Source organism: Babylonia areolata, chromosome 35, assembly GCF_041734735.1.
Source record: "Babylonia areolata isolate BAREFJ2019XMU chromosome 35, ASM4173473v1, whole genome shotgun sequence".
NCBI classification, from domain to species: Eukaryota; Metazoa; Mollusca; class Gastropoda; order Neogastropoda; family Buccinidae; genus Babylonia; species Babylonia areolata.
In genome coordinates, this window is record NC_134910.1 from 7,145,780 (window position 1) to 7,168,827 (window position 23,048).

At 42.8% G+C, this 23,048-nt stretch overlaps 1 protein-coding gene across 1 annotated transcript; it reads right to left on the bottom strand.

The window, feature by feature from the left end:
* Window positions 1-4,504: 4,504 nt before the first annotated feature.
* LOC143277944 (meiosis-specific nuclear structural protein 1-like) lies at window positions 4,505-23,009 on the bottom strand. Its single transcript, XM_076582924.1, has 10 exons — window positions 22,890-23,009; window positions 19,591-19,806; window positions 18,592-18,719; window positions 17,396-17,498; window positions 16,358-16,587; window positions 14,041-14,257; window positions 13,041-13,148; window positions 9,226-9,348; window positions 7,042-7,302; window positions 4,505-4,653 (listed from the first exon to the last, which is right to left on the bottom strand). The coding sequence occupies exons 1-10, from the start codon at window positions 22,890-22,892 to the stop codon at window positions 4,540-4,542; spliced, it is 1,503 nt and encodes a 500-aa protein (XP_076439039.1). The 5' UTR covers window positions 22,893-23,009; the 3' UTR covers window positions 4,505-4,539.
* Window positions 23,010-23,048: the final 39 nt, after the last annotated feature.

A 23,048-nucleotide genomic window follows, 5' to 3' on the forward strand; every position in this document is an offset into this window, starting at 1 on the left:
ATAGTTTTCTCCATTGCTTTTCCCTACAGACAACCCATTTGTTAGGGTTAGGGAAAAAATCACAAAAAATACCAACATAAAGTAACAGAATGAAACTCACTGTACTTGACCCACTGACCCCTCTCCTCACGTCGTGTGAATGCCCACCCCCCTCCCTCTTCACTGCTCTCAGAAGCTGAGTCACTATCAGTATCTTCTTGCTGGTAGCTTTCTTCACTGCAGATACTTTAATCAATATCTTCATCATCCTTGTCAATGTCAAAACCTTCAGTTTGAAGCATTTCGATCACTTCAGCAGTGGTAAAAGCTGCTGTCATGATCTAGTTTGCTCTAAGCATTTCCACTTGTATTGCCTGCGACGCCATTTTCAATACATATGCAGATTACTTGTCGTGTGGGGTCCTGAACTTGCTGTGGAGTGTGTTGTTACGGAATCTCATGAAGAAACTTTCCATTCGACCCTTGACACGTTCGTAATGCCCGGTGTAGCTGCGATTGTTATGCTACCCCATGAGGAAAACATGGAAAAATTTTTAATTGTCGAAACCGCAAAAGCGTTCCGTCATCCGGAACGCTACCTTATGTCAGGAACGCTATAGCATTCCATCGTCTGGAGTGAGTTAATCATAGGGTCCAATCCTGGCTGTGCCGGAGGGGTTAAGGGTGGGGATGACCTGTTTGTGCCTAAACCCCTGTGTGTGTGTACACACAATGGTTTTTGTTTTATTTGTGAGGTGCGACTCTTGTGAATGTTTTTTTGTACATGGAAGGTGGTAGAAAGGTAGGACGCTTATTTTCAAACACTGTCTGCCTGAGGATCTGGGTTAAAATCCTGGTCTCCCCCAAGTTTGACAGGAAAATCAAACTGAGCATTTGATTTAGTCATTCGGATTAGACAATAAACTCAGGTCCCATGTACAGTACACACTTGGCGCAGTGAAAAAGAACCAATAGCAACGAGCGTTATCCTGTAGCAAAATTCCTGTTGAAGTAATCCTCTCTAATACATACATATATGTATGCATTCACTCAAGACTAAACTAGCTTATTGGGTTATACTGCTGTGAAGCAACTGCCTTGCAGATTTGGCGTTGTGCATATAGATTTGTCTGCATGCATTGACTCCTTGAGAAACTAATTTTGAAAAAAAAACAAAACAAGTGCGTGCGTGTGTGCATGTATGTGCAGTATTTATGTATAATTTTTTTATTACTGTGAAAAGAAAGGAACACACACAAACATTTATGCTCACTTAACTGCATATCCACACACACCAGAAGCGATCACGGTTTCGGAAGCATAATTTATTTTTTGTGTGTTTGAGTTTAATCATTTCTCGACTGTTAAATGTTCACAGTTTACTGTGTCACTATGATTTGATATCAAGTGTTTATTCAAAATGTATATATATATATATATATATACAGGTAATACAGTGATTATCGCCCTCACATACCCCAAAAGAACAGGCACACAAAATAAAATCATTAACAGAAAGTACAAATTCACAGACAAAAATAATACTAACACCATTAATTTCTAAGCGCTCAGCAGTTTTTCCTTCTGACAGTCTTTTCACAAAGCATGTTAATTTTCCTTCCTGTGAACCACCTGCCTCGTTTTCAAAACATCCATGTTGCTCTGAAAACAAAGGAGTGTTTTCAATTCACATTTTGCAACTTAACCCCCCACCCACCCACCCCCCACCCAACAAAGCCAGGACAAGGAAAAATGAATCAACACGAGCAGCCTATGACTGACTCAAGATACTGCATCACGTGGTTCAGTTTCTTCACTTTGCTGAAGAATTGACCCCCCCCCCCCCCTCACCCCCCAACACAAAACAACAACAAAAAATTCTCCCCACTTTATATGCCAACAACAAACTGGAACAAAATGACCACATGAAAATAAAGAGCAAATACTCTTTCAACATAATCATTTAAAAAATTTTAATAAAAAACACAATTAAAAAAAACAAAACAAAAAAACCCCAAAAAACCTGTGATTCCCAACAATCACAATCACACTGACATAAACACGCGCTGCACTGCAGCGACACGCTCTCCCCGTGGAGACAAGCCCAAATTTCACACAGATAAATCGATTCTGATATAGAGTAACACAATACAACACAACATACATTGTGTAACAGGGCAGACGGAGAGAAACTGTTCAACTCTTTCATCACCAACAGGCCACTTTGGTCAGCATCCAGGGCTCGTGTTAAAAGGACGGCGGCGTTTTTCACATTGTAACAAACCTTGGACAGCTGCAGCCAGTTTACTCCCCCACCACCCCCCACCCCCACCCCCGCACCGCTGCCGCCAACAGAACAATGACTAACCTTTGCTCCCTGACTCCGTTTGAAGTGAACAAATACAAATAAGTCCATTGTGTTGTTTTGACATGAACGCGAAGCCTGTCACTGAGAGCATCGTAGCTAAAATATTGACAAAATATTTGGCGGTGGGGTGTTTGGTTGGGGGGGGGGGGGCGTGGGGGTTCACACGGAAACTTGGTGGTGAAAGTGGTAACCTATATGAACTGGGCGAAGCACCACCAGCCGTGGGTGAACCATTCCATTCCATTCATTCTCCTGCCCGGGATGGGCGTAGAGGAGACATGAGGGACGATTCCGTAGTCAGACGACGCCATCCGGTTCTATCTTCTGCCTGTCGTATCAGCGTAGCGCTATCCATATTGGTCCATTCCTTGATGTTGTCCATCCAGCATTTGGCTTGCCTCCCTCTTCGCCTACCACCCTCTAGCGTTCCCTGTAGAACTGTCTTTTGCAGTGAATTGTGGCGTGTCACATGCCCGAACCATGACAGCTTCCTCCTTTTGACCACTGCTAAGAGTGGTTCCAGTGGACCCGCTAGCATAGTTATTTGGCTCTTGACAAAGTCATTGGTCTTTCTGTCCTTCCATGAGATTCCAAGCAGTCGTCTGAAGCATTTTGTCTCAAACGTCTGGACTTTCCTAGTAGTCTCTGCTGTTAAAGTCCAACTTTCACATCCATACAGCAGTATGGATAGCACCAGGGATCGGTACAGTTTGATCTTTGTTGGAAAGCTGATCTCTCTGAACAATCCTCACCAAACCGTCGCAACAGGTGGTTAAAGAAAACAACAACAGACGACACTGTCAAAACACAGGTGGCACTCTTGAAAACAAAAACAAAACAAAAAAGACAAAAACAAAACGAGTCGAGACACAGGTGACACAGAAAAGGAGTCCCACCCCCACCACCATTTCCCTGTGAATGTATGTGGACTCTCCTCCCTTCTTCAGACACTCTGTATACACACAATACATCATCACATCAAAGCCCACATCAACCATTATTTTGCACACACACACACACACACACACACGCACAAACAGGAATAACTAACTGCAAAAATGGCAGCAACTGCTACAACCACAAACTACTCAAATGCCTCGGTACATGAAACTTGTTCATGTTGGAAACTAACTGTATATTTCAGAAACAGGCTTACACTGAGGCTGGCTGATAAGGCAAACAGACTGACATTTTCCATGGGCTGGGGAGGTACACATGACAAAGTCAACCTTCTTCCTCTCCCAAACGCTTCACAAGCATGGTTGAGTGGACGGAAACATGTGAACAATGGACATGGTTGAGAAAGGCCACTGCACTGTGTACCCACATTAAACTTTTTTTTTTGTGAAGTGACACGATGACAAAAATCAGAAACCTGATCCACAAAAAATCAGAAACCAACCCCCCCCCCCCCCCCCAACCTCCCTCCCCCAAAAAGGAAAGAAAATCATACTATCTCAAAAATACCATGAGAGCAATTCACAGTAACTCAGAACATGATTCTCTCCACACTCAAAAAGGACACACAATAAATCTTAAATTGAAATATTTAGTCTACTCTGCTGCCTCCCATGCCCCCCCCCCCCCCCCCCACCCCTGAATTTTAAAACCTTGATTTTCTTGGTTTCTATTATCAAAAAAAAAAAAAAAAAAAAAAGTTATGGACAAAATCACATACTTGTAGAAATGAACACAACGAAGAAATCACCATATTCCTATTTCTCCCCCCAAAAAAAGAACCACCCACATCCCTCCCCCCCCCCCCCCCTGCATCCCCACCCCCCACACACACACATCATCACACCCCCCCCCCCCCACCACCAAAACAAACAACAAAAATCTCCAAAGTCAAACACACACTATTCCTACCCCCTTCTCCTCTCTACCCCTTGGAACAAGAAAGGCCGACAGATGAATGAACGGCAAATAATGATCATGATCAATCACCAGACACCAGCAAAAAGGAGGAGGAAGACCCTGCCACCCCCCCCCCCACAACCCTCCCCGCCCCCCAACTGCTATCTTCAAAGTAAAACACACTTCCTTCCTACCTACCTCCACACCTCACCCACACCCTGAACGAGAAATGCGCATGGACACAGGGAACATAAATCATCACTGATCACAGATGCCGACACTCGAGGAGAAAGCCTCTCCCTCTCTCTGTCTGTCTGTCTGTCTTGTCTGTGCGTCTACCGCGGCTGGTCCCAGGCCTCCTCGTCGAAGGGGTCGATCTGACGGCGGGTGTAGGCCTCGCGGAACTCCGGGCCCAACATGTCCAGGTCCTGCTGACCCTGAATCACCCCCTGCACACACACACACACACACACACCGCACCACCACAGGATACATTATTATCTCAACAAGAACCCCCCCCCACCCCCAAAACAGAGTACGGCTGCCTACATGGCAGGGTATAAATGGTCATACATGTAAAAGCCCACTGATGTACATATGAGTGAACTTGGGTGTTGCAGCCCACAGTTTCCGGTTTCACTTTCTCAAGGAGGCGTCACTGCGTTCGGACAAATCCATACACGCTACACCACATCTGTTGAGCAGATGCCTGACCAGCAGCATAACCCAACGCGCTTAGTCAGGCCTTGAGTGCATGCTTACATATTTGTGTACCTATGAAAGTGGATTTCATTTTACGTAATTTCGCCAGAGGACAACACTCTCGTTGCCATGGGTTCTTTTTCAGTGCGCCAAGTGCGTGCTGCACACGGGACCTCGGTTTATCGTCTCATCCGAAAGACTAGACGCTCAGTTTGATTTTCCAGTCAAACTTAGGAGAAAGGGCGAGAGCGGGATTCGAACCCACACCCTCACGGACTCTCTGTATTGGCAGCTGAGCGTCTTAACCATTCTGCCACCTTCCTCCTACAAAGAAGAAGAAGAAGGTATGTCACCAAGAAAAATCCACCTGTGGTGTAAAACACACTGCACTGCCACAGTGCCATCTTAACTCTCTCCATACGAACGGCGAAAGAGACGATGTTAACAGCGTTTCACCCCCAATAACCACCGTCAAAATATTACCAGCGGAAGGCTGAAGAGGTGAATGTTGACAAAGAATACCACAATTCTGACGACGGAAGCTAAAGGTTGGGTCATTCAGACACCCACTGGACATCCGAGGGGTCTGTGTAGAGGAGAAGAGAGGACTGGCTGTACTGAGTGCGTTAACAAGAGAAATTCACCTACAGTGCAAAACACATTGCACTGCCAAAGAATACAGAATACACTATACAGTATTATCTCAATAAGAGAAATCCACCTACAGTGCAAAACACATTGCACTGCCAGAGAATACAGAATACACTATACAGCATTATCTCAATGAGAGAAATCCACCTGCCATGCAAAACACATAAACAATACACACAAATTGCACTCATTCAACAAGCACACAAAAAAACAAACAAAAAAAGAAAACTATCATGATAGTTGTAGCCTAAGTCACATTAGAAGAACACTCTAACTATGAAAAGTGTGTGTGTGTGTGTGTTTGTGTGTATGTGTGTGTGTGTATGTGTGTGTGTGTGTGTATGTATGTGTGTGTGTGTGTATGTGTGTGTGTGTGTGTGTGTGCAAGCGCATATGTGTGTGCAGAACAAGACTGAATGAAAAGAAAATAAAAGAAGAAAAAAAAACAAACCCCAAAAGAAACATGAAAAAAGAGTAAAAAGAAAGACAACCCTGTTGTGCTGTCACCATGGACACAACAAAGGTTGGTGCAACACAATTGTCTCAACACATCATGTGTGTAACACACAATAAATATAATCTGATTTAGAGTGAGACCCTTTCGGATAGACATTACTACTAACTGACTGTTTCATTTGTGCATGGTCTAAATGCTAAGTCTACTGGGATTATTACAATGCATTATGGGGCTTACTCTACTTTCATTATCATCATCAGATACGAAGAACACAATCAATGCTGTAAATGCTAAGCCTACTGGGATTATCACAATACATTATGGGATTTCTTTACTTTCATTATCAACATCAGATACGATGGACACAACAATGCTCTAAATGCTAAGTCTACTGGGATTATCACAATGCATTATGGGGCTTACTCTACTTTCATTATCAACATCAGATACGATGGACACAACAATGCTCTAAATGCTATGCCTACTGGGATTATCACAATGCATTATGGGGCTTACTCTACTTTCATTATCAACATCAGATATGATGGACACAACAGTGCTCTAAATGCTAAGCCTACTGGGATTATCACAATGCATTATGGGGCTTACTCTACTTTCATTATCAACATCAGATACGATGGACACAACAATGCTCTAAGTGCTATGCCTACTGGGATTATTACAATGCATTATGGGGCTTACTTTACTTTCATTATCAACATCAGATATGATGGACACAACAATGCTCTAAATGCTATGCCTACTGGGATTATCACAATGCATTATGGGATTTCTTTACTTTCATTATCAACATCAGATATGATGGACACAACAATGCTCTAAATGCTAAGCCTACTGGGATTATCACAATGCATTATGGGGCTTACTTTACTTTCATTATCAACATTAGATATGATGGACACAACAAACCCAACAAAGAAAGAAAAAAAAAAAAGCAACAACAAACCAAAACCAAAAGAAAAACAAAACAAACCAACAACAAAAGCTGACAGGGCGACTGACTGACCTTGGGCAGATAACCCAGCAGGCGTGTGGCGTGCTCCTGCAGGAGACGTTTCCTCTCCTCCTCGATGATCTGTCGGCGGAACTCCTCCATCCTCAGCTCCTCCGCCCTCTCGGCAGCCTCACGCTCGCGCTCGGCGGTGAACTGGGCCCGGCGGTCCGCCAAGAGATCCTCCACTGCCCGCTTGTGTTCCTGCTGCTTCATGCGACGCTTCTGGGCGTTCATCTGCTCGATGCGGTCGTCCTCCGCAAACTTGGCCAGCATCTGAGGGGGGTGGGTGTGTGTGGGAGGTGGGCGTGAGGAAGGGGTGAAGGACGGGGTAAAAAGGAAACAAAGTCATCTTGTCGTTTTTGTTTGCATGAAAAAAAAAAAACGAAAACAAAAATCTACATTTTTGTGCCCCTAAAACAGACTTGGTATTTTTGTACCCTCCAAAAAACCAAACAAATAAGTCAACCTCTGGGTATCTTTGTAATCTTTCTTTTTTTTTTTTTTTTTTTTGGTAAAGCACAAGATCATCTTGTTGTCTTTGTTTATGTCAAAACAAATTTTCAGGCATCTTTGTACCCAAAACGAAACAAACCTCCTGGGTTGTTGGGTTTAGTTTTGTGTGTGTGTGTGTGTGTGTGTGTGTGCGTGTTTCTTTCTTTTTTTGTGTGTAACCAAAAACAATCCTCTTGGTATCTGTGTACCCCAAAACAAACTAGTGTTCTAACGAAAACAAACCGGGTATCTCTGTACCCTGAAAAACAGACTTCCAGCTATTTTCTGTACCCCCAAAACAGCCCTCCAGTTATCTTTGTATCCGAAGACAAACCTCCAAGTTTTGTATCCAAATAAACTTCCAGGCATCTTTGTACCAACAAAAACACCAAGTCTTGAGGTATCTTTGTACCCAGAAAGAAACTTCCAGGTAATTTTGCACAAAAACGAACAACAACAACAACAAAAAAAAAAAACAGCAACAAAGCCCTAGGTATCTATGTACCCAGAAAGAAACTTCCAAGTAATTTTGCACAAAAAAACAACAACAAAACCCCAACAATGAGGCCCTTGGGCATTATGTACCCCCCCCCCCCCCCAAAAAAAAAAAAACAAAACAAAAAAACCAACAAAAAAACCCCCACCCCTCCAGTTATTCACTTGTTCGCTGGGCAAGAGGATTCCCAACCTTGATCTTCCTGGGTGTGTGTGTGTGTGTGTGTGTGTGTGTGTGAAAGGATGATGATGATGATGATAATAATATTTCCCCTATTATTATCATCATCATCATTATCATTATTAATGATTGATATTTCTATATATCATGGCTATTATCATGATTATCATGATTGTTCTTGCTACTTTTATTACCGTTGTTGTCATCTTCATTATTATTACCATCATTTTAATCATCCATCATCATTACCATTATTATCATTATGATTATCAATATCATTATATCTTAATAATTATTTTCATAATCATCATCATTAATATCATCAAAGAAAAGAACAGCACAGAGAGAAGGAAGGAAGGAAGAAAGAAAGAAAGGAAGAAAGGAAGGAAGGCAGGAAGAAAGGAAGGAAGGCAGGAAGAAAGGGAGGAAGGCAGGAAGAAAGGGAGGAAGGAAAGAAAGAAAAGAATGAATGAATGAAAGAAGCAGGAAGGAAGTAAGTTAAAAAGGAAGAAAGCGAGAAATGAAGGAAGCAAGGAAGAAAGGATGGAAGGAAGGAAGAAAGGATGGAAGGAAGGAAGAAAGCAAGGAAGGAAGGAAGGAAGGGAGAAAGAAAGGAAAGAAGAAAGCAGGGAAGAAAGGATTTGGAAGGCAAGAAAGGAAGGAAGGAAGAAAGCAAGAAATGAAGGAAGGAAGGAAGGAAGGGAGCAAGAAACGAAAGAAGAAAGCAGGGAAGAAAGGAAGGAAGGCAAGAAAGGAAGGAAGGAAGAAAGCAAGAAATGAAGGAAGGAAGGAAGGAAGGAAGGAAGGGAGCAAGAAGAAGAAAGGATGGAAGGCAAGAAAGGAAGGAAGGAAGGAGGAAAGCAAGAAATGAAAGAAGGAAGGAAGGAAGGGAGCAAAGAAGGAAGAAAGGAGGCGTAGAAAGAAGCAAGGCAGGGGAAGGAAGGAAGGAAGGAAGAAAGAAGGAAGCAAGGGAAGAAAAGGAAGGAAGGAAGGAAGGAAGGAAGGAAAAGAAGCCCCCGAAAACAGACCTGCTGGCGGAACTGCTCCTCCTCGTCCTTCTCGGCCTGGACACGCAGCGCCTTGAAGTGCATCTGCTGGGCATGCGTGTTCTGCATCTCGATCCTCTGCCGCAGTCGTCTCTCCATCTCCCCCTGCAAAAAAAACACCACCGACACACTCAGGACTCTGAGGTTCTTGAGGATGTGTGAAAAACCGTTGATTTTTTTCTTATCGCTCAGAAAAGCTGTCAACACAAAGTGTCATGGTGATCACCATGCTAAAATTTACTGTGACGGTGGGGGTACCACTGATCTGTGAATTTGTTTATCTATTTATTTATTTATTTATTTATGTAAGCTTATCTATTATTTATTCACCTTTTTTTTTTTAACGCAGATAGACACCGTGACACATAGACACAGTGACACACAGACACAGCAGCATACAGACACAGTGACATAGAGACACAATGACAGACAGACACAAAGACACAGTAACATATAGACACAGTAACATATAGATACAGTGACATAGAGACACAGTGACACACAGACACAGTGACACACAGACACAATGACATAGAGACACAATGACATACAGACACAATGACATAGAGACACAAAGACACAGTAACATATAGACACAGTGGCAGATAGACACTGTGACAAAGACACAGTGACATATACGCATTTTGACAAATGAAATACAATCACTGACATTTGGACACACTGACATTTATTATTATTATTATTATTCTTATTTTGTTATTTTATTTTATTTTATTTATTTTTTCCTCAAGGCCTGACTAAGCGCGTTGGGTTACACACCCACGACATGATGACATTAATACGGATTTTATTGGCGTGACATATGTTGTGAGAGGGTGCGGGCGCACAAGCGTTCATGCATGTGTGTGTGTGCGAGTGCGTGTGTGCATTTTACTTATAAACATGATTTATTTGATGGAGTAGAATGAGTTAATGTGGATGTACTTTCACTTACAGAACCATCATTCGATAACGGACATGAGACCAACGTGGCACTGACACTTGACCTGGAATAGAATGAGTTAATGTGTGCGTACTTTTGCTTCCAGAACTATCATTCGATGAGGGACATGAGACCAATACAGTACTGACCCTTTACCTGGAGTAGAATGACTTAATGTGGACGTACTTTCTCTTCCAGAACTATCATTTAATTGATGGATATGAGATGAATACAGTACTGACCCTTTACCCGGAGTATGATGAGTTAATGTGTGTGTACTTTTGCTTCCAGAACTATCATTCGATGAAGGACATGAGACCGATACAGTACTGACCCTTTACCTGGAGTATAATGACTTAATGTGGACGTACTTTCTCTTCCAGAACTATCATTTAATTGATGGATATGAGATGAATACAGTACTGACCCTTTACCCGGAGTAGAATGACTTAATGTGGATGTACTTTCTCTTCCAGAAGTATCATTTAATGATGGACATGAGACCAACACGGTACTGACCCTTTACCTGGAGTATAATGACTTAATGTGTGCGTACTTTCGCTTTCAGAACTATCCTTTAATGATGGGCATGAGACCAATACAGTACTGACTCTTTACCCGGAGTATAATTAGTTAACCCCTAGGCTGCCTGCATGACGAGATAACTCGTCATGGCAAGCATGTATGCTTCGCTGCCTGCATGACGAGATAACTCGTCATCGAAATATTCTGACTTTTCCCTGCTTTGCATTCAGTTCGTTGACAAAAATGCTGGTAGCTTTAGCTTTGGGAATCTTTCTGGATTCTATTCATAGCTAGAAACACCATCTGCGTCATAAGGCAGTCCTTTATTTGAACGTTTTGGTTGGGTTACTGGCCGCAGTCTTTGCCTGGCTCCTCTTCTCGCTCGCTCAACAAAATGTCGGACTGACGCCGTGCTCAAGACACGCGATCGTGACGAACTAAATCAACCAAGATTACTTTCTTTAGCTAATGCTCAGAAAGAATTGGAGCATAAATTCGAAGGAGAAGACAGTGGTGAACATTTATAGGACGATTTGATAGAAAATAAAGGGAGCAATCAAGAGAGTGGCCAAGATACAACTATCAGTGAGTGATGCAGGCTGTTCAACTCTAGCAGACGAATTTTTAGCAGGGCACCGTAGGAGCTATTTTCTTGGCACTCAGCCAACGCGGTCTGATGACGTGACGGTGTGAGAGGGGTGAAGAGGAGGGGGGTGGAGACTGAGGGGGCGTGGCCTCACTTTCATATTATCACTTGCAGAAGTCACAATGCATCTATTTCTTTTTCAGTTTTTTTTATATTGTGGTTGTTCTAGTATGATTTTGTGTGTGCAGATATCCATTTGTCCAGAAAATGATATTTTTGTGCAAATTACCAGACTAATGTTTGTAATGAACAAGTTGAAAATGTGACAAAAAACAAAACACTGATTTCAAAACAACAGCATGTCACTTAAAATGCATAAAATGGGAAAACATCATGTGTTTTGTATTCTTTATTCATTTCCCTTTCAGAAAATATATACTTTTATGGGTCTTTCTCCAATAACAAAGAGCACAGAATTTTTTGAAAATTTATACCCGTTTTTTGTGAAAAAACCCTGGCAAATAGATTTCACTTAAATCTTATTTTCCTGGCAGCGAAAGGGTTAATGTGGACGTACTTTCGCTTCCAGAAGTATCATTCGATCAAGGACATGAGACCAATACAGTACTGACCCTTTACCTGGAATAGAAAGAGTTAATGTGTGTGTGTGTACTTTCGCTTCCAGAAGTATCATTTCATGATGGGCATGAGACCAACGTGGTACTGACCCTTTACCCGGAGTATAATGAGTTAATGTGTGCGAACTTTCGCTTCCAGAAGTATCCTTTAATGATGGGCATGAGACCAACGTGGTACTGACCCTTTACCTGGAGTATAATTAGTTAATGTGGACGTACTTTCGCTTCCAGAACTATCATTCGATCAAGGACATGAGACCGATACAGTACTGACCCTTTACCTGGAGTATAATGACTTAATGTGTGCGTACTTTCGCTTTCAGAACTATCCTTTAATGATGGGCATGAGACCAATACAGTACTGACTCTTTACCCGGAGTATAATGAGTTAATGTGTGCGAACTTTCGCTTCCAGAAGTATCATTCGATCAAGGACATGAGACCAATACAGTACTGACCCTTTACCTGGAGTAGAAAGAGTTAATGTGTGTGTGTACTTTCGCTTCCAGAAGTATCCTTTAATGATGGGCATGAGACCAATACAGTACTGACCCTTTACCCGGAGTATAATGAGTTAATGTGTGCGTACTTTCGCTTTCAGAAGTATCATTCGATCAAGGACATGAGACCAATACAGTACTGACCCTTTACCTGGAGTAGAAAGAGTTAATGTGTGTGTACTTTTGCTTCCAGAAGTATCCTTTAATGATGGGCATGAGACCAACGTGGTACTGACCCTTTACCTGGAGTATAATTAGTTAATGTGGACGTACCTTCGCTTCCAGAAGTATCATTCGATCAAGGACATGAGACCAATACAGTACTGACCCTTTACTTTGAGTAGAATGACTTTATGTGGATGTACTTTCTCTTCCAGAACTATCATTTAATTGATGGATATGAGACCAATACAGTCCTGACCCTTTACCTGGAGTAGAATGACTTAATGTGTGCGTACTTTCGCTTTCAGAACCACCACTTAATGAGGGACATGAGACCAATACAGTACTGACCCTTTACCCACAGTAGAATGAGTTAATGTGGACGAACTTTTGCTTCCGGAAGTATCATTCGATGATGGGCATGAGACCAACGCGGTACTGACCCTTTCTTTCTGTCTCTCCTTCTCCTCCTCCTCCTCCAGATACAGCTCCAGGCGAACTCTCTCCATCTCCTCCCTCTCCTTCTCCTTCCTGGCGATGTCCTCCGACAGCTGAAAAACACACGCGTCGCTGTGTCACAGTACTTGAATTGATGTCATTGTATGTGATTACATTTTTGATGTTTCATTATTATCATTTATTATTATTATTATTATGATTATTATCATCAATACTTGTGTAGGGTAGTATATCTTTGATCGGAGGCAACCTCAAAGCACTGTGTCACCCACTTAATCATTATCGTCATTTTATCATGATTATCTTATTACTGTTATCATTATTATTAATATTATTATTATTATTATTACTATTATCATCATCTTTATCGTTGAAACATTTTTCATTCATAAAATGTGTACAACCATCACAGCATGAATTCTCCATATATACATTTTTACTTTTTTTTTGGTTTGACATAGATAAAAAAAAAAGAAGAAAAAAGACAGATGAATATATAAAAGAAAGTAGAGGATAGCACAGAAGACAAGATGACAGGGAAAGACAGACAGAGAGAGAGAGAGAGAGAGAGAGAGAGAGAGAGAGAGAGAGAGAGAGAGAGAGAGAGAAACAGAAACAGAGAAAGCGAGAGACAGACAGAGAGACAGAGAGAGAGAGAGAGAGAGACACGGAGACATAATTTTATCAATATCATTAATACCTATATAGTGCTTATATTCTTCCCCACACCCCTCCCCCAACTCCCCCACACTCCTAAAGAGAGACAGAGAGAGAGAGAGAGACCAAGTGAGAGACAGAGATGGAGACATACTGATATCATTAACACTTACCTAGCGCCTATCTTCTTCCTCATGCCCCCCCGGCCCCCCCTCACCCTCGCCCACACTCCCACCCCATCCCCCCCAAAACCCTCCCTCCTGAACCCCCACCCCCCATCCCCACCACTCACACACACACACACACACACACACAAACGTAACTCACAGCTTTCTGCACACGGCCCATGGCCTCCTCCCTCTCCTTCTTCTGAGCGTTCTGAGCCTGCTCGCGGTCCTTCTGCAGGCTGGCGTAGGCCAGGATGCGCCGGTTCTCCTCCTCCATCTTGGCCTTCTCCTTCTGCTTCCAGGCCTCGCGGGACGCCATGAACTCGTTGATGTACTGCTGTGTCATCTCTCGCTTCTTCATCTCTCTCTCCAGCTCTCTGCACAGTTTTCAGGGGTGATCAAACCATGTATATATGATAGTCAGTCGTGTCCGACCATGACCATCAGAACAGCAGAGGAGGCAACTGCTGTTCCAACTATTTGGGCTAGAATTTGATTATAGTGGAGAGTGTCTTGCCCAAGTTACATCCCCACTCTCTCGGCCAAGAGGGTTTTAGGACAGTCGGCATTGGGATGGTTCCCAAAGGCCAACTAGCCCACAAGGCTGCAGCACTAAGAGCCAGTGCAATTTTGCCTCCTAGTTTGAGAGTCATAGTCCTTCACAAAAGACTAAGCTGTAAATGGTTTCCCATTGACTGGAGAAACCATTGATAATACAGCTCTCACTTTGCTGTTGGCCCAAATGTAAACTTATGTCAATCTGCGATATAAGCCGAGTGTTGGGATAAAACCATGACTTACAGATAAAAGAATGCAGAATTCTTCGCTATCTCCAAAGACCACACCCCTACCCACACCATGAACTCGTTGATGTACTGCTGATGCCATCACCTCTCTCTCTCTCTCCAGCTCTCTGCATAGTTTTGCGGTGATTGCTAAGCTACAGGTAAATGAATACAGAATACTTTATTATCTCCAAAAGACGATGAACTCGTTCATGTACTGCTGCCTCATCTCTTTCTCTAGCTCTCTGCACATTCATTCATTCATTCATTCTCTGCACAGGTTTGCGGTGATCACGAGTTACAGATCTTCTTCTTCTTCGTTCGTGGGCTGCAACTCCCACGTTGACTCAAATGTATACATGTGGGTTTTTATGTGTATCACCGTTTTTCACCCTGCCATGTAGGCAGCCATACTCCATTTTTGGGGGTGTGCATGCTGGGTATGTTCTTGTTTTCCATAACCCACTGAAAGCTGACATAGATTACAGGATCTTTAACGCACGAATTTGATCTTCTGCTTGCATATACACATGAAGTGGGGGGTGTGGGGGGGTCAGGCTCAAGCAGGTCTGCACATATGTTGACCTGGGAAATGGGAAAAGTCTCCACCCTTAGATTTGAACCCTGAGACCGTCAGATTGAAAGAATACAGAATACTTTATCGTCTTCAAAGATCTTGGACTCGTCAATGTCCTGCTGCCTCATCTCTCGCTTCATCACCTGCCTCTCAGTTCTCTGCACAGTTTTGCAGTGATCCTGATTTACAGATAAAAGAATACAGAATACTTTATTACCTACAAAGACTCCCGGAAACGGATTACGGCTGCTGACATGGCTAGGTAAAAACGGTCATACATGTACAAGCCCTCTTGTGTACATACTAGTGAACGTGGAAGTTGAAACCCATGAATGATGAAGAAGAAGAAGAAGATAATTTCCAAAGATCAACCCCCATCTGAAAACAGAGTACATCTTCTTCTTCTGCATTCACTCATATGCACACGAGTGGGCTTTTACGTGTATGACCGTTTTTACCCCACCATGTAGGCAGCCATACTCCATTTTCGGAGGTGTGCATGCTGGGTATGTTCTTGTTTCCATAACCCACCGAACGCTGACATGGATTACAGGATCTTTAACGTGCGTATTTGATCTTCTGCTTGCATATACACACGAAGGGGGTTCAGGCACTAGCAGGTCTGCACATATGTTGACCTGGGAGATCGTAAAAATCTCCACCCTTTACCCACCAGGCGCCGTCACCGTGATTCGAACCCGGGACCCTCAGATTGACAGTCCAACGCTTTAACCACTCGGCTATTGCGCCTGTCAAGGTGGGGATCAAAACGGTCATATACGTAAAAGCCCACTTGCCTTCAGTTTCTCCAGTTTTAGAGTTATGCATGTGTGTGAATGACTAGTGCGAAACCGCTTTGATTTGTCTATGCACAAGATTCAGCGCTATGTAAATACCATTATTATCATGATTATTATTCAGTGAACATGGGAGTTGCAGCCAAAGAGTGAAGAAGAAAGAAGAAAGAAGAAGAAGAAAGAAGAAGAAGAAGAAGAAGAGGAAGAAGAAGACGAAGAAGAAGAAGAAGAAGAAGAAGAGGAAGAAGAAGAAGAGGAAGAAGATGAAAAAGAGGAGGAAGAAGAAGAAGTAGAAAGAAGAAGAGGAAACCAACCCACCTCTGGTCCTCCTCGTAGATTTTGCGCACGATCTCGTCGATCATCAGCTTCTCCTTGAGGAACTCCTCGTAGGCCTGCTGCTTCTTCTGCTCCTGCTCCTCCAGCTGCCTCTCCAGCTCCTGCTGGTACCGAACCATCTCCTTGTAGCGCTCCATCTCACGCTCATGCTCCGCGTGGCTCGCCCGCTCGTTCTGCTCCTTCATCTGCCGGGCGATCTCCGAGTCCCGTTTCTGGTTGGGGACACACAGACACACACACACACACACATGCATATATAATGGAGAGAATAAAACACAGCATTAACCCTTTCACCGCCAGTCAATTCAGAGTACAAAATTCCCTTATGGTATAAACACAGAAAAGACAATGGCTAAGAATAGCTGAGGATTCCCTCTGCGATATATAGAAAATATGGCCTATCCTACCACCGAACATCAAGAGCAGTAGGTTCATGGATAACAGACCAATGAATGATCACCTTTTAGTGACATGGGTCCTCTACCACGCCTGTGCATAAATGCGAGCTTGGCGGTGAAAGTGTTAAAGACATAACAAAACACAGCGTGAATGACAGAACACACAATGAATAAAAACCTTCAGTCCACCTATGTCAAGCAAAACAGGCATAAAAACAGCACAAAAATAAAAATTCTAAAAAAGAAAGAAAAAAGAGAGAAAAATTAAATAGTGTAATAATTCATAAACAAATCAATTAAAACTTTAAACAATCAAAACTTTCAGACTTCAGAATATTGTCATATAACCTTGGTCAAGATCTAAGTACAAGTTGTAGCACACCACTCCTATGTTTTACGAATTTCACTGAAAGTTATGTTGCTTTTTCTTTCCTTCATCAGGGTAGACTGAACACATGAGTCAATAAACCCAAACGCAGTCAACTGTCACAGTCACCATTTCATTGTATCCGACATTATAACCTCCCCCTCGCCCCCCTCCCCCAAACCCATTCATCACATGTGTACCGTTTCATTGAATCTGAGCCAAGAAACCGAACAAACTCCGACATCACACCCGTACCATTTCATCGAATTTGAGTGCGTCCCTCTCAGCCAGTTGAGCAGCTCTCTCTTTGTTGAGGTAGGCTGCTTTGAGCTTGGCCTCCAGTTCTCTGAGCTCCAGACTGTTGGCATGCCGCGCCACAGAGAATAAAACACAGCGTGAAAGACAGAACGAAACACAGCATTACATGGGTGAAAGACAGAACGAAACACAGCCATACATGGGTGAAAGACAGAATGAAACACAGCCATACATGGGTGAAAGACAGAACGAAACACAGCCATACATGGGTGAAAGACAGAACGAAACACAGCCATACATGGGTGAAAGACAGAACGAAACACAGCCATACATTGGTGAAAAGACAGAACAAAACACAGCCATACATGGGTGAAAGACAGAACGAAACACAGCCATACATGGGTGAAAGACAGAACGAAACACAGCCATACATGGGTGAAAGACAGAACGAAACACAGCCATACATGGGTGAAAGACAGAACGAAATACAGCCATACATGGGTGAAAGAAAGAATGAAACACAGCCATACATTGGTGAAAAGACAGAACGAAACACAGCCATACATGGGTGAAAGGCAGAACGAAACACAGCCATAACTGGGTGAAAGACAGAATAAAACAATTCCTAAGCATCTGTTATTTCTTGTTAAGCATTCAGATTCTGAAAAATGTTCATATTATATCATCACTATCAGTCCTGGAAACATGACGTCCTGTTCACTGTCTCAGTTTTCTGTTGAGTTTACCGCTTACCACTGACATGAAGGAGATAATGTGCTGTTTTTCATCTTATTAAAAGTTAGTGGTTTTTATTTATTTTTTTACTTTCTTTTTTATGCATGTGTGTGTATGCGTGCGTGTGTGCGTGTGTGTGTGTGTTTGTGTGCGCGCATTTAAATATAAACGACTTATGTACTAGTTTTTTTTATAATTATTATTTATTATACATTGTTGTGCAATACCTTATTGACTTAAAGCGTGCGCATGTGTGTGTATGTGTGTGATCTGTTTCAATCTATCATCAGCAACTGTGAATTTTTATTTGACTAGCCTTGATGTCATTTATAATGCGCATGATCATTTTATGTTGGTGTTTTTACAATGAGCCTGTGATTGTACACGTTAATTTCTATGTGGGATTTATAAAGTATTTTGACTGACTGATTGACTGAAGGTACACAGATCATATCTACCTAGTTTCTCTGATCTGCTGCCTCATCTTGTCATCCTTCAGTTGTTCCAGCTTGCGTCGCTCCAGCTCTCGCGCCAGACTTTCCTCCTGGGCCATCTGCTGTTCCCGCACCAGTCTGTCTCTCTCTGCCTGCGGGGAACATGGATGGAGTGAGTCAGTGAGACTGCTTTCAGTTTCAGTCTTTCAAGGTGGCGTCACTGCATTTGAACAAATCCAATATAGATCATCACCCCCCCCCCCCCACCCCCCCCCCGCCACACACAGAGATCCTGAAACTGAAAAACCTACACTCCGACACACGCATTGACACTTCTTACAACCCAGACTCCCAACACAGACCCTAACATTGAAAAACCTACACTCTGACACACACATATTGACTCTTCTTACAACACAACTAAACACAAACCCTGATACTTCTTACAACACAGACTCAAAAAAAAAAAAAAAAAAAAAAAAAAAAAAAAAAATCCTGACAATAAAAATCCTATTCTCCATGACAAACCCGGAAACTTCTTACAACCCAGACTCCAACACAGACTCTGACACTAAAAAATAACAAACTCACAGATTCAAACACAGACCCTGGCACTAAAAAAAAACCCCCAAACAAACAAAAAACAACAACAGACTCCAAGACAGACAGTGAAACTAAATTACCCACACTCAAAAAGTCAAACACATACCCCAATACTAAAAAAAGAAACAACTACAATTGGGAAAAAAAACCCCAAAAACTCCAACACACACCCTGACACGAACAAACACACAAAGACGAAACCTGGACTGCAAGAAACACCATGGCACTTGAAAATTTAAAAAAGACGCCAACACACACGCTGACACTGAAAAAAACCAAAACAACCCAATAAACCCCAGACACCATAACACACCTTGACACTAAAAACAACAACAACAAAACCCCCAAAACAATCCAACACAGACAAGAAAATAAAAAACTATAAAAAAAAAACAACCCGAAAAGGATTTGAACACAGACCCTGAGCAGCGACTCCTGCATCTCCTGCTCCTGCGCCATCTGCTGCATGGTGCGCAGCATGCGTTTCTCCTCCACGCGGTCGTCGGCCAGGATGCTGGCGTCGGTGACCCGGTCGCGGTGCAGCTGCTTAAGCGCATCCTCCCTGGCTTCCTCCATGCGCCGAGACCTCTCCACCATCTGGTGACGTACGTTGGACGACACACGATTCACCGTCGCCTGCGGAAACAAGACACAATTAAGACAGGAACCTCTCCACCATCTGGTGACGCACGTTGGACAACACACGATTCACCGTCGCCTGCGGAAACAAGACACAATTAAGATAGGAACCTCTCCACCATCTGGTGACGCACGATGGACGACACACGATTCACCGTCGCCTGTGGAAACAAGACACAATTTAGAATGGGACTTCTCCACCATCTGGTGATGCACGTTGGACGACACACGATTCACCGTCGCCTGTGGAAACAAGGCACAATTAACATAGGGACCTCTCCACCATCTGGTGACGCATGCTGGACGACACACGATTCACCGTCGCCTGCGGAAACAAGGCACAATTAAGATAGGGACCTCTCCACCATCTGGTGACGCACGTTGGATGACACACGATTCACCATTGCCTGTGGAAACAAGACACAATTAACCCTTTCGCTGCCAGGAAAATAAGATTTAAGTGAAATCTATTTGCCAGGGTTTTTTCCCAAAAAACGGGTATAAATTTTCAAAAAATTCTGTGCTCTTTGTTATTGGAGAAAGACCCATAAAAGTATATATTTTCTGAAAGGTAAATGAATAAAGAATACAAAACACATGCTGTTTTCCCATTTTATATATTTTTAGTGACATGCTGTTGTTTTGAAATCAGTGTTTTGTTTTTTGTCACATTTTCAACTTGTTCATTACAAACATTAGTCAGGTAATTTGCACAAAAACATAATATTTTCTGGACAAATGGATATCTGCAAACCCAAAATCATACTAGAACAACCACAATATATATATATTTTTTAAGAGATAGATACACAATACATTGTGACTTCTCCAAGTGATAAGATGGATGTGAGGCCACGCCCCCTCAGTTTCCACCCCCCTCCTCCTCACCCCTCTCACACGGTCACTTGATTCAGTTCTCATCAGACCGCGTTGGCTGCGTGCCAAGACTATCGCTCTGCTGCTAATTCGGTCATCTGTCGTCTGCTAAGATCTGTACAGCCGGCATCACTCACTGACAGTCGCATCGTGGCCACTCTCTTCATTATTCATTTATTTTCTATCAGATCGTCCTATAAATGTTCATCTCTATCTTCTCCTTCGAATTTACGCTTCAATTCTTTCTGAGCATCAGCTAAAGAAAGAAATCATGGTTGATTTAGTTCGTCACGATCGCATGTCTTGAGCACGGCGTCAGTCCGACATTTTGTTGAGCGAGTGAGGAGAGAAGTCAGGCAAACACTTGGACAGTGACCCAACCAAAACGTTCAAATAAAGGACTGCTTCATGACGTAGATGGGGTTTCTAGCTATGAATAGAATCTAGAGAGATTCCCCAGGCTAAAGCTACCACTATTTTTGCCAAGGAAGTGAATGCAAACCAGGGAAAAGTCAGAATATTTCGATGACGAGTTATCTCGTCATGCAGGCAGCGAAGCATACATGCTTGCCATGACGAGTTATCTCGTCATGCAGGCAGCCTAGGGGTTAAGGCAGGAACCTCTCCACCATCTGGTGACGTACGTTGGACGACACATGATTCACAGTCGCCTGCGGAAACAAGACACAATTAAGACAGGAACCTCTCCACCTTCTGGTGACGTACGTTGGACGACACACGATTCACTGTCGCCTGCGGAAATAAGACACAATTAAGATAGGAACCTCTCCACCATCTGGTGACGCACGTTGGACGACACACTATTCACCGTTGCCTGTGGAAACAAGGCACAATTAAGATAGCGATTCTCCACCATCTGGTGACGCAGGTTGGACGACACACTATTCACCGTCACCTGCAGAAACAAGGCACAATTAAGATAGTGACCTCTCCACCATCTGGTGATGCACGTTGGACGACACAGGATTCACCTTCGCCTGTGGAAACAAGACACAATTAAGATAGGGACCTCTCCACCATCTGGTGACGTACGTTGGACGACACATGATTCACCGTCGCCTGCGGAAACATGGCACAATGTGTCTAGTGTATTGCTAATTACTAAATTATTAGCAATAAATGGAATTATTAAAACACTGGTCAGGTCACTATTCAGGGACTCTAATGGCTTTCATTTAATCTGGGCCATGTGATATAATCATTGTATAAATCTGTCATAATCATAATTCCTATAATACACGGTAACAGTGGGTAACATTTCAGTAACATAAGTGGGTTTAACTCCCAAATCAACAGACACATTGCAAACATGTATGATTTAACAAGAACCCCTTTCATGCAAGTTAAAGATCACATATTATCTATAGATGCCAGAGCTAGCATAAAGGGTTATGAAAATTAAATACACACACACAAACAAAACAAAAAACAACAACAAACAACAACAACAGATTCATCAACAAACTGATATTAGCTGTTTGAATTCTGACAGAAAAATGAAACACTATACAGCTGGATTGGCACGCAATTTGATTACTTATTAAAAAAAAGAAAAAAAGAAGAATACATAAATGAGATATAGTGTGTCTCTGAGTGTGTTACTTTGTATCAATGTATACATACTGCGAGGGATGGGTGTGTGTGTGTGTGTGTGTGTGTGTGGGAGAGAGAGAGAGAGAGAGAGAGAGAGAGAGAGAGAGAGAGAGAGACAGACAGACAGACAGACAGAGACAGAGGCTAAGACTAGTAAGAGAGCGTGAGACAGAGGCCTAAGAGAGAGTGAGACAAAGGCCTAAGAGAGAGTGAGACAGAGGGGGTGGGATGAGGAGGGAAGAAAGAGGGGGGGGGGTGACAGAGAGGAGAAAAGGGGGGGGAGGTGGGGAAGAGAGAGAGAGAGAGAGAGAGAGAGAGAGAGAGAGAGAGAGAGAGAGAGAGAGAGAGAGAGAGATGAACGAACAAATACTTGTTGAGACTGAAATAGAGATCTTTAAACTGACATTACGTCATCTATCACTATCAGCGACTGAGCAAATGTGGATTTGCTTACGCGATCTCGACAATGATTATTCAGGGTAAAACCGAGTAAATTGATCACAGGTCTACTTTATGAAAGCAATTTTGGCACAACGATGAGTTTAACACGTCTAAGCGAATGCATGTACATGATCTTAATAAAAACTTACCATGATTGAACTTTGCTGTTGTTTTGGCGGTGAATCTGCCACTTGCAAGCACGAACTCGGTGTTATGCCGGTGTGGTCCACAGTCGTAGGTTGCTAGGGGTGTCAGCAGACACATAGCGCCATCAGAATTTTAGACCAAATTCACGTAATAACAGAATC